This window comes from Terrapene carolina, unplaced genomic scaffold (assembly GCF_002925995.2).
Source record: "Terrapene carolina triunguis isolate 2854851 unplaced genomic scaffold, T_m_triunguis-2.0 Scaffold66, whole genome shotgun sequence".
Lineage (NCBI taxonomy): Eukaryota > Metazoa > Chordata > Testudines > Emydidae > Terrapene > Terrapene triunguis.
The window spans coordinates 24244208-24257703 of NW_020664417.1; the positions used below are offsets into that span (position 1 = coordinate 24244208).

The window sequence follows — 13496 nt, forward strand, 5'->3', positions numbered from 1 at the left end:
GAGGTGAGCTGGGGGGGGGGCGGGGAGGGCCGCAGCAAGTAACGGGCGGGCACAGAGGAACCGCTTGTGGTAACATGAATTTGGATAGAACGAGGTAAAGCAGCCCCGTCCCCCAGAGCACTGCTTTACAGCGTTATATCCGAATTCGCGTTATATCAGACCTCGTTATATCAGGGTAGAGGTGTATTACTTTCTTTTACTGGTGGGAATTGAATCCAAACTAAAAACAGAAACAAGAATTAAAACAGATGTTAGAGTAACTATAGTCCAATGAGAGGAACATGGACCAAGAGTCAGTAAACTATAGTACTATTCCTAGTTCACTCGCTGACCGGATGTTTAGCTTGAGACAAATTACAATCTTTCTCATGTGCCCCACCTGTAAAACGGGGACTGACAGTACTCTTCACCTTGAATAATGGACTCAGTTCTCGTCCCCTAACCTCAAAAAATATAGAGGTAGGAGCCCAGAGATGGATGGACAGAATTGATTAAAAGCATGTAGAGATTGCAAAGTCTAGGACCGTTTAGTTTAGAAGCACAATATACTGACAAAAAAAATTAGATAGGCAAAGTAAGAAAAATGCTGCTTGAGAATTTATTGGAGTGTGATTTAAGGACATTAATTTCTATATTTTGACATGTGATGTTGACAATTGGTGTTTTAACTATTATCATGCTTTAATTTTTTGAATCAACATCTACTGTCATTAAATAATTATTGTCCGACTCTCCACCCACAATTTCCTGGAACTGTGAAAATGCAAATGGATAAAAATAGAAATGAAATACAAATGAACATGGAGATTATCTGTCAAAATGATAAAACAAAAATCTAATTCTGCCACGCCTAAATATAACTCTACAACATGATTAACCAGGTAATCTGCTGGTCTGATCCAGTACTGCAATTCCTATGTTTGATGATAATGATACTTGCTTTTGTAAAGTACTTTGAGATCTATGGCAGCTAATACTTATTATCTGATGATGTAACCTAAGTGAAGTGAGTGGCTTTCTGTCCAGTTTCACTTGCAAGACCTCCATATAAACGCCGCAGCATAATCTTAACTACCTGTCAAACCCACTGATAATGTCAACAGAGGCCAAGGACCAGAGAGACCGGCAGAGTCGTTGTCGGGTTTAAGGATGACAGGGCGGCACGGGGGTGCTCGCACTGCTGCCAAAGGGCAGGGGCGGCGACACCTTCCTCGAGAACGGGAACGTTTTCTGCTGAAACTCGCCAGCGACCTCCGAGGCACCTTCGCTTCGCGCAGACGCTGCCCTGGGGAGAGGGACAACCCCCCCCGACCGGGACTCAACACACTCGCCCCCTGGCTCGTTACTGTACACACCACATGGGCGACCGGCAGCTGCCCCAGAGCCCGGTTCACCCGTGGCCGCCACTGCTGCGCGAGGCTGGTGGCGGGCGGGTTCGGTCCCACGGGGGATGCGGGGACCCAGCCCCGCCCCCACGCCTGGGCCTGCGGCTCAGCTCATCCCCCCGGGGCACAAACCCCACCACGGGGCATACCGGAAACGGGGCGAGGGGGCTAATCGCAGCCTCAGGGGCAGTGAGAGGCCGGAAACCCCCGCCCGCTTCTCCAGGCCGGGCGCTCCTCGCTTCGGCAGCGGCAAGCGCCTCAGCCGGGGCGCGCTGGGGGTTTGGGGGCGGGGCGGGGGGAGGCCGCTCTCTCACCTCCACCATGGTGCCCGCTGCGCCCAGAAAGAGACTGACCGCACTACCCCCGTCCGTTCCGCTATGGAGACACTTCCGGCGCCTGCCCGGCTGACCCGGAAGTGACGCGCTGACACAGACGCATGCGCCATCGATGGAGAAATGGTGGGGCTGAGGGGGCGGGGCTCTTGCCCGGCGGGGCGGTGGAGGATCGCGCTGCTTGGGGAGCTGCGGGTTCGATTTCTTCCCCCTCTCCCCCCCGCGTGGTGCCCGGAGCAGGGTGTCAGGATCCGTTTCTGACGCTGCTACACCTGGAGCGGTGGACACGGCAAGGGGCATTGGGCGCTGCGAATGGATGAAGTGTTTTTAGCCCACAGCAAACTACACACGCAGCTAGGGGGCGTGGTTTAGGGCCCCTGATTTCAGGTGAGCCTGGCCTGTCAAGCACTGTCAGCGCCCCTTGCGGCGACACAGCGCTCGCCGCACGTGCTGGGGGCGAGCCCGCTGCGGACTCCGGAGCGAGCCGCTGGCGGCGAAGCCTGTAGATAGGACGGTAGAGCTTCCAGGAGAGCCCTCTGCCGTTCCACCCCCAGAGCTACTGGACCCGCTCCCTCGGGCGAGCGAACGTCCCCTGCTAGCCGGGCTGGACGGGGCTCGTTTGAACTGAACGACGCCAGCTCCTGCGAAGCTCTAGCCAGTTGTAATGCGCCCCCCAGAGCCTGTATTAGAAGATCTTGAGAGGAGCGATGCTTTGCAAACGTGTTGACGGTTTTTACAGACTACTCCAAAACAGGTTGAGAAGCAGCTTTAATTTAATAAAGGATCAAAGCTTGACCATTACTACTCCAGCTCCACTTGCCATGGACTAAGAGCACACACACTTTCTTTTACCCCATGGTATGAAACTTTAAAGCGCACACACTTAAAGACTAGCCTGAACATTTCAGCCAGATGGTAAAAAAAGTGTAATAAACAACTGAAAAAAGCTGTTTAGAAGATACACTCTTAGGCAGCTTTTATTTAACAGACGCTGCTGCAACATGTTTTAGCCAGGCTACATTGTGTCATTTCCACTCAGTCTTCGGGTATTACTTGATAAATATATATAACCATGTGGCGGCACAGATGTTTTTGTATAAACAATTGTTGCATGGAGCAATTAACCATCAGAACATAGCAACTGCAATTACAGATACTGAACAGAAGAGTGCAACAGTTAGCTTTCTAAAAGATACACGGTATTTCACTGAGCAGCTGTAATAAAGATCAGAATGCTGAAAGGCATGTTAACAATTCCAAAATGAGAAATGTCTCTGGAGTATTGGTTTCTGAATTTAGGTTTGATTTTATAAAACTTCATCCAACTTTCTAATTTTATTGTAGAATGCAGAGAAATATTTTAGGAGAGTTTTTCTAATTCATAGGATTTGTAATATATTAAACTTTATGTATGAAACAAGCCAGAGTAATGTGGACAGGGAGAAGTGTTTTTAATCCCAGGATCACAATAAGAAATTTGTAAAGGAAAACTGCATTGTTATGTGATACTATATTCATTACACCTAATAACACTAAGTATCAGGAAGTAGCTGTGTTAGTCTGCATCCACAAAAACAACAAGGAGTGGCACCTTAAAGACTAACAGATTTATTTGAGCATATGCATTCATGGGTAAAAAACCTCACTTCTCATCTCCATGCATCTGAAGAAGTGAGGGTTTTTACCCACAAAAGCTTATGCCCAAATAAATCTGTTAGTCTTTAAAATGCCACCGGACTCCTTGTTCTAATAACACTAAATATTTTTTTAAAAGGAAGCCTTTATTTGAACTCATAGAGTATTTGTTTTTCCCCAAAGACTTCGTATAAACCACAAAAAAGATGTCAGCTATGGCCATATGTGGGGGGAAAAGATTGTCCTGTTAATGGCCATGTATTACTATTATTATTCATTCATATAGCACTATAGTCATGCTTGACACTTTACAAGTAAATAAAAAGACAAGCCCCCTACCCTGAGGAATTTACAATCTCAAGGGATTTGCCAAAATCCTCAGGAATTGAAATTCCTGCTATAAGAAGGTTCCTCTGCATGGTGGCACTCCAGGGAAAATATGTATCTATTGAGCATCTACGGGCTTTGGAGACCAGAGTGGCTGAACTGGAGGAGCTGAGGAAGACAGAGAGGTACATAGATGAGACTTTCCAGCAAACAGTAGAACAGTCCCACCCCCGGTCTGACAGCCTCTGTGCTGTTGAGGAGGATGAAAGTCCCAGGGAAGGAGAGCATCTAACGAGCAGAGGGAAACAATCCCATAGTTGGGACCCTCCTTCCAGATGTTGTGGTATCCTCTCACACTGAGGATACCTCTCCCAGGGAGGGAACTCCAGCTATTAGAAAGAGACAGGTATTAGTAATGGACAATGTGATCATTAGAAACATAGATAACTGGCTTTGCGATGACCGGGAGAACCACATGGTGACTTGCCTGCCTGGTGCGAAGGTTGCGGATCTCTCGAGACTTATGTGTAGGGCTGGGGAGGAGCTGGTGGTCATGGTACATGTAGGTACCAATGACATAGGGAAGGATAGGAAAGAGGTCCTGGAGGCCAAATTTAGGCTGCTAGGTAAGAGATTGAAGTCCAGGACCTCCATGGTAGTATTCTCTGAGATGCTCCCAGTTCCATGTACAGGGCCAGTTAGACAGGCAGAACTGCAGAGTCTCAATGTGTGGATGAGACGATAGTGTAGGGAGGAGGGGTTTAGATTTATTAGGAACTGGGGAAACTTTTGGGAAAGGAGGAGCCTATTCAGGAAGGATGGGCTCCACCTAAACCAAAATGGAACCAGATTGCTGGCACTTAACATTAAAAAGGTCGTAGAGCAATTTTTAAACTAAGGGCTGGGGGAAAGCCAACAGGAGTGGAGGAGCACACAGTTCGGACATCCCTTAGGGGAGGGAATAGAGAATCTCTATCTCCTAGTGAGGACGAGAGGATGGAAAATGATAAAATACAGGCCGGGTCTAATCAGAAACAGTCAAATAAAATGGAGTCCCATTCAATTACATCGTGTAATGGCAGACAGCTAAAAGGAGACACGTTTTTAAAATACTTATATACCAATGCTAGAAGTCTAAATAATAAAATGGCTGAACTAGAGTGCCTTGTATTTAAATGAGGATATTAATATAATAGGCATCACAGAAACTTGGTGGAATAAGGATAATCAATACCAGGGTACAAAATAAGGACAGAACAGGTCGTGCTGGTGGGGGAGTGGCATTATATGTGAAAGAAAGCATAGAATCAAATGAAGTAAAAATTGTAAATGAATCAAACTGTACCATAGAATCTCTCTGGATAGAAATTCCATGCTCTAATAATAAGAATATAGCAGTAGGGATATATTAACAATATATGGAGTTATACCTATCTCATAGAACTAGAAGGAACCTTGAAAGGTCATTGAGTCCAGTCCCCTGCCTTCACTAGTAGGACCAATTTTTTGCCCCAGATCCCTGAATGGCCCCCTCAAGGATTGAACTCACAACCCTGCGTTTAGCAGGACAATGCTTAAACCACTGAGCTATCTGTCCCCCTCCCATTACCTGACCAGGATGGTGATAGTCACTGTGAAATGCTCAGGGAGATTAGAGAGTCTATTAAAATAAAAAAACTCAATAATAATAATGGGGGATTTCAGTTATCCCCATATAAACTGGTACAGGTCACCTCAGGACAGGATACAGAGATAAAGTTTCTTCACACCTTCAATGACTGCTTCTTGGAGCAGCTGGTCCTGGAATGCACCAGAGGAGAGGCAATTCTTGATTTAGTCCTAAGTGGAGCACAGGATCTGGTCCAAGAGGTGAATATAGCTGGACTGCTTGGTAATAGTGACCATAATATAATTAAATTTAATATCCCCGTGGCAAGAAAAACACCACAGAGGCCCAACACTGTAGCATTTAATTTCAGAGAGGGGAACCACACAAAAATGAGGACTTTAGTTAAACAGAAATTAAAGGGTACAGTGCCAAAAGTGAAATCTCTGCAAGCTGCGTGGAAACTTTTTAAAGACACCATAATAGAGGCTCAACTTAAATGTATACCCCAAATTAAAAAACATAGTAAGAGAACCAAAAAAGAGTCACCGTGGTTAAACAACAAAGTAAAAGAAGCAGAGAGGGGCAAAAAGGCATCCTTTAAAAAGTGGAAGTTAAATCCTAGTGAGGAAAATAGAAAGGATCATAAACACTGGCAAATGAAGTGTAAAAATACAATTAGGAAGGCCAAAAAAGAATTTGAGGAACACTTAGCCAAAGTCTCAAAAAGTAATAGCAATTTTTTTTTTTAAGTACATCAGAATCAGGAAGCCTGCTAAACAACCAGTGGGGCCACTGGACGATTGAGGTGCTAAAGGAACACTCAAGGACGATAAGGCCATTGCAGAGAAATGAAATAAATTCTTTGCATCAGTCTTCACGGCTGAGGATGCGAAGGAGATTCCCAAACCTGAGCCATTCTTTTTAGGTGACAGATCTGAGGAATTGTCCCAGATTGAAGTATCATTAGAGGAGGTTTTGGAACAAATTGATAAATTAAACAGGGATAAGTCACCAGGACCAGATGGTATTCACCCAAGAGTTCTGAAGGAACTCAAATGTGAAATTGCAGAACTACTAACTGTAGTCTGTAACCTATCATTTAAATCAGCTTCTGTACCAGATGACTGGAGGATAGCTAATGTGACTCCAATTTTTAAAAAGGGCTCCAGAGGTGATCCCGGCAATTACAGGCCTGTAAGCCTGACTTCAGTACCAGGCAAACTGGTTGAAACTATAATAAAAAATAATATTGTCAGACATATAGATGGACATAATTTGTTGAGGAAGAGTCAACATGGTTTTAGTAAAAGGAAATTATGCCTCACCAATCTATAGGAATTCTTTGAGGGGGTCAACAAGCATGAGGACCAAGGGGATCCAGTGGATATAGTGTACTTAGATTTTCAGAAAGCCTTTGACAAGGTCCCTCACCAAAGGTTCTTATGCAAAGTAAGCTGCCACGGCATAAGAGGAAGGGTGCTCTCATGGATTGGTAACTGGCTAAAAGATAGGAAATAAAGGGTAGGAATAAATGGTCAGTTTTCAGACTGGAGAGAGGTAAATAGTGATGTCCCCCAGGAGTCTGTTCTATTCAACATATTTGTTAATGATCTGGAAAAGGGAGTAAACAGGTGGCAAAATTTGCAGATGATACAAAATTACTAAAGATAGTTAAGACCCAGGCAGACTGTGAAGATCTACAAAGGGGTCTCTCAAAAACTGAGTGACTGGGCAACAAAATGGCAGATGAAATTTAATGTTGATAAATGCAAAGTAATGCACATTGGAAAGCATAATCCCAACTATACATATAAAATGATGGGGTTTAAATTGGTTGTTACCACTCAAGCAAGAGATCTTGGAGTCATTGTGGATAGTTCTGTGAAAACATCCACTGAATGTGCAGCGGCTGTCAAAAAACCAAACAGAATGCTGGGAATAATTAAGAAAGAGATAGATAATAGAACAGAAAATATCATGTTGTCTCTATATAAATCCATGGTAAGCCCACATCTTGAATACTGTGTGCAGATGTGGTTGCCCCATCTCAAAAAAGATATATTGGAATTGGAAAAGGTTCAGAAAAGGGCAACAAAAATGTTTAGGGGTATGGAACGGCTTCCATATGAGGAGAGATTAATAAGACTGGGACTTTCCAGCTTGGAAACAAGACGGCTAAGGGGAGATATGATTGAGGTCTATAAAATCATGATTGGTGTAGAGAAAATAGATAAGGAAGTGTTGTTTACTACTTCTCATAACACGAGAACTAGGGGTCACCAAATGAAATTAATGGGCAGCAGGTTTAAAACAAATAAAATCATGTATTTCTTCACACAACACACAGTCAACCTTTGGAACTCCTTTCCAGAGGATGTTGTGAAGGCCAAGACCATAACAGGGTTCAAAAAAGAACTAGATAAATTCATGGAGGATAGGTCCATCAATGGCTATTAGCCAGTATGGGCAGAAATGGTGTCCCTAGCCTCTGTTTGCCAGAAGTTGGGAATGAGTGACAGGGAATGGATCACTTGATGATTACCTGTTCTGTTCATTCCCTCTAGGGCACCTGGCACTGGCCACTGTTGGGAGACAGGATACTGGGCTAGATGGACCTTTGGTCTGACCCAGTAGGGCCATTCTTATGACCCATGAAGAAGTACAATGCAAACATTGTGACAAAAGTGCACATTTCCGAAAGGTCAAAGTTTGTCCCTGTAGCTTTAAAAGATCAAAGGCCAAGTTCACATCTCTGGTAATTTCATTTGTTCCAGCAAATTTACACTAAGGATGAATTAGGTCCCAGATCTTAAAAAAAAACAAAAAAAACAGTTCAGTGATAATTATTATAGGCCAGTGTCTTGACTATAATATGCAGGAATCTGTTTTATTTTCTGCAAACCACTTACAACTGGAATTTTGGAAATTTTAACCAAAGGAGAAATGTTTGTTAATCATTATTTAGAACAAGTTATAATCATTTGCACACATTTTGCAGTGCTGTTTGCAAGACTGATGTAAACAGTTAAGAGTGTCTCACAAATTTATCGTTAAGAACGTGCTTGCTCCCAAGGTAAGGTGACAACATTATATTTAGTTTGAGTCTCATTTACAAGAAACCTTTGGAACTTTGGAAATATTTGCTACTGGTAAGAACAACAATTTGAGGGGATGAGAGATTAGTATCTGCCTACGCTATTGTTTTCATAGTCAATATATTCTTACAACACTATTTGTTTAAAAAAGACATTTCTAAATCAGTTGCTAAGCAACAGTGGTCTTTTTTTTCAAATTTAATTCTGTAAACATTATGACTTATCTGTGGCCTAAGAAAGTCCTGTTGCCTCCCACATCTAGTCTTATGCCAAGAACAGATTTATCTTTGATATGAGAGTCACTAATTCAATGCCCTTGACTTGTCTGACTTCGTGGGCTGGTTTAAAGGGCATTGTACCATTGATCAGGCAAGTCAACAGAACAACTATTGCAGCTACTGAAGGAAGTATCCATTCATTTTTTAAACTCTAATGGTAAATATCCTTTTTGTGTCATATATGACATAGTGGAAGTAGAGATCCTGATACACCATGGAGTTTACTATTTTGTCATCACAAATACTTGGCATGGCAAACTTGCGACAATACCATTACACCTGTAATTCAGGAGAAGTTTCTATCCTTTGAAGTCATGAAGAATAAGGAGGGGGAGACATCCTGTTCTTTTTATGAAAAATAAAGTGTTAACAAACTTTTCCTTGTTGGGGGCTCTGAAAAAGTTTGTTTTCAGTATTACTAGTAACTATAGTGTGGTCCCCATTGTACTGCAGCGTATGCAATTTGAAACTACAAAATATCATGTACATTGTCAAAAATTGTTAATTTGTTGTGCTTTCCTGGTAAATCCCTAGAAAAACACAACAAATATATCATGATATGCTATATTTTGACAACTGTACAAGGGAAGCCAGACAGGCCAATTGAACATACTAGAGTGGGATAGGTCAAAGACTGAATTCAATCAGGAAGAGCAATGAAGCCACATGGGGAAGTTTTCTGTGGCTCTCACACTAATGCCCTATCCAGGAGAGGATCAGCAGGGACTGGATCCTGTCCTCAAAACTTCATGTTTCTTGATCTATGGGAATGAATTAAATTTTATTTAATCTTTATAAAAAGCACATTATAAGTACCAAGTATTTAAGAATGTATTATCAGTTTCAAAAGAAGAACCAAAGTGGAAGACAATTAAAAACTTGTAAATTTATTAGCAACTTTAATTATGAGGAAGGATTGCCTGGTGGTTAGGACCTTAGGCTTGGACTCATGAAACCCAGTTTCCATTCCCTGCTTCACCGCAGGTTTGTATGTGGCTTTGAGCAAGTTTCTTAGGCCCAGATCCTCAAAAGTATTTATGCCCCTAACTTCCATTAATTTAAATTGGAGATATGAGCCTAAATACCTTTGAGAATATGAGCCTTAGCCTCTCTATGCCACAGTTCCCCATCTGTAAAATGGAGATGATAGTACTTCCCTTTCTCAGAGGGGTGTTGTGAGAATAAATACATTAAAGATTGTAAAGTGTTCAAATACTATGGTAATGGTGGCCATATAAGTACCTAGGATAGATTCTAGGTGATGCCTTTTAGTAGTACCCAATCAAGTAAAATCAGTACAATAGGATACTGTAGTACTATTGCTAGTTTTTGGCTTCTGCACATTCTTTCAACACACATTAATAGGAAATGTGAGTGGTACAAAAGGTAACAGTGATATGGGTGTCAATGGACAAGGGACGAAATTCAATGGAGCAGCACCTGCTTTAGGCCAGGCCTGCCTTTAGTCCAGGATGTTTAATAATTAAGCCCAAAGTCAGGTTAAACTGCTCCCATATTTCCTGTGTCTACAGGAATTTTGATAATGGTACATATACAGAAAAAGAGTCTAAGACATGCAGCTTTATCTGTTCCCCTCCTTGTTTTTCACTAAAACTCCCACCTAATGAAAGTGTGTCTTTACAGCGGAACTTATGTTCATTCCCAAAACTATTTTGGATTGAATACAAATATCTGTCACCATAGAATGACAATGTCCTTTTTAGAATGTTCCTTAGTTTTTGTTCTGTTTGTTTTATAAATGTCCATTTGCTGGACAGCTACCTTATTATTACAGGAAAATACTCTGCATTTCATTTATAATTTACAGGAAAATTACAGAGGGAAATAGCCAGGGGTATGATAAAACCTTGGCTATATGAGAGTCTTGAATAACTGGGAAGTGTTTTATAATACCTATTGGACAAATGTGGGACAGTATTTATAAGGATCTAGTTTAATAAAATGCATGCTCACAAATTCCATATGTGTCTTTTTAGGGGGGAAAATGAGAATAAACAGTAAATAAATGAAGTTATGAATCTATGGTTTATTTATATACAGATATCACAGTTGTCAGTTCAACTCCACACACACAATAAAGGGGGACAAAACCCATGATCTTCTGCTCCTAAAAAAGGCCCCTACTATTTGAACTCAAGAAGAACTAGCTGTAGTATTTGGAGAACCTTGTTATAGGGCACCCACTAGCAGGGTATATAACTACACATTTGGGGAGTTCTGACCTTCAGTCAAGTAGAAGGTGACAGGACATACCACTGGCTTTTATATTATATAATATACACACTGAGGTGAGGATTTTTTCTGCTTCAGCATGAGTATGAAACTTCCATTAGCCTTTGCAGGAATTATGCACACATCTAGGACCAAAAAGATAAACACCCACTGTATTTGTCACAAGTCCATATTCAGCATCTAGTAGATAAGGATTGGAAGCCCCAGGGAACTTCTTTTGAATAGTATTCTTTGGGTGAGATTTTCAAAGGCAAGGAGAATTAGGCACTTATCTTCCATTTGTGCCTTTGAAAATCTCACCCTTAACATCAACTGAATCTTTATTACCTCAAAATGTGGATGCCCACTGTGATTATACAATTGAGCTTCAAGATAAGGATTCCCACAGTTTTCTCTAAAAATATAATAAATTATATATCCAGTAAGTTAAATACATTCTCTTATGTTAATGGCACTTAATGCTTCTTTTGACACGTTGTGATTGTTGCCATTTAATAAGACACTTTAACTATACAATATGTTCTTTAAAAATGTCTTTATGAACATTTAATTATTTTATTAATTATCATTAACAAATATAAGATGTTTCTTTTGATTATGTACCTTGCTTTTGCAGTTAAGAAGGGGAAAGAGTAACTTAAATACATGAAATTTAATTATTTAAAATTATTTTTATTTTATGTTATTTTTTTAAATCTAAGTATGACTGAAGTAATATGAAGTAGTGAATGTTGTTTTATGCCTGAATTATTAATCTGCCTGTTGAATAGAACTGAGCAACTATTTCACAGTGAATTATTAATTAAATGAATGTAGACTCTTTTCTGTTTGTGAATTTCCTCAGCAAGCTTATGATTTTTTCATACTTACTTGATATTCAAATTTCTTCACCATATTAATTATAATTTCTACAAATTATTTTTGATCTGTAGATTGATTGTGAGCAAGTCATTAGGAATATTCAAAATTCTTGTTTTGTTGGCTAATTTTGACTGTTTACTAATTGTGCAAGTACAGCTCTTAAAATCCAGTATGGATATTCACAATTGTAAATTCATGATTATCCTTCTATCTTATATTTGCTTAAAATGTGCTGCTCCTGTGAAAATTCCTGCTTGTCAAATTGTTTACTAGAATGCTAATGACAGGAGAATAGACAGGGTGCAAACACAGCAGAAATGAAGTCCGGTTTTATGGTTAAAATGAATATTTTCAGAACATTTCTTGAGATACACAAGCAACATCTTGGAGTAAAAAAGATCTACTAAGGATTTTGTTTTAGTGAGGGTAAATGAGGCCCAAGTTTATATTTCTGATATAATAGATATCCATTGGGGTAGTGCTAACATCTGTGATGGATTTTCAAATATTTTGCTTACTATTAAACCCTCCCCCATCTCTTCTAATAACACCAATATTAACCAGGACACTTATGAGTCAGCTGGATCTTTTTTGGCACCCCACTCTTCCTGTTTATCCCAGGAGTTATGTTGCATATTCTGGGTCTGATTCTGCCAACAATTTTGTGAGCACTAGTCAACTCAAGTGAGTAGCCCCTATGATGCCAATGACTACTTTCTTAAATAAGGTTTGCAGGTTTGTTCTCTCAGCTTTTGGTTTGTTTTCCAATTTTGTTTTGTGTTTTTAAAATATGCATAGGTTGTAAACTCTGGGCTAGATTATGAAAGGTACTCAGCTTCCTTTTGGGCATCTTAATGACTTTTCAAAAGGGCTCAGCATTCAGTGAATCCCACTGACAACAGTTGGGTACTGAGCAGTTTTCAAAAACTGGCCACCTTACTTAGGTGAGTAAAAGGAAGCTGAGATCTTTTGAAATCTGGCTCCAGTTGTGGGTGCTGAGCATTTCTGGAAATCAGACTTTTTTTAAAAAAAATTAAGTTATTAGATAGGAATCAACTTTTATCAATTAAATTATATATCGATAGGTCCCAAACTAACAAAGTACTTAAGAATGTGCTGAACGTTTAAGTTCATGAGTAGTCCCATTGAAACTGAAATGCTATAGTGCTTTGCTGGATATGGGCTATATTTTGTAAGTTCTTCGGGGCAGAGCTACCTTTATTATATGTGTGTGTGGTTCCTAGCCCATTGGGACTCTAACCCCTGATTAGGACCTCTAAGTGCTGCAGTAAGAATGATAGTTATCCTGTAAGCATCATGTACTTGCCTCAATAGCCTTCCTGAGGTTTGATACTCATAGAAATTTATGTTGATGTATGCACTGTACAATATAGCTTAGCATTGTGTATTATATGATTTTGATACATATTTAATGAAATATTTTAAAAAGTCTAAGGTTTCCAAGAGGAGAAAGTAAGTAACTTGCTTTTTTTGTGACATTTGACATTATTTCCCTCACCTCAGTTGGCTGGATGTGCACCTTTTCAGGTGTTTCAAAAGGCTAATGATTTTTAGGAAAATATTAAATTCACATATTTGAAGAAGAGGTGATTTTCAGGATTTATTCATTTAAACTATGCCATCAGATATGTGGGGTATGTGTAACATGTAGATAAGGCCTCCATGTAGATGTTGCTCAACACAAAGTTCAGGCACAAAGT

At 40.5% G+C, this 13496-nt stretch overlaps 1 protein-coding gene across 1 annotated transcript in view; it reads right to left on the reverse strand.

The window, feature by feature from the left end:
- The window catches only part of PLRG1 (pleiotropic regulator 1), a 38226-nt gene extending 36444 nt beyond the window's left edge, over positions 1 to 1782 (reverse strand). Inside the window, exon 1 of the mRNA XM_024198242.1 lies at positions 1700 to 1782. Coding sequence (XP_024054010.1) covers positions 1700 to 1708 — 9 coding nt within the window. The 5' untranslated portion in view covers positions 1709 to 1782. The remainder of the gene's footprint in view (positions 1 to 1699) is intronic.
- Positions 1783 to 13496: the final 11714 nt, after the last annotated feature.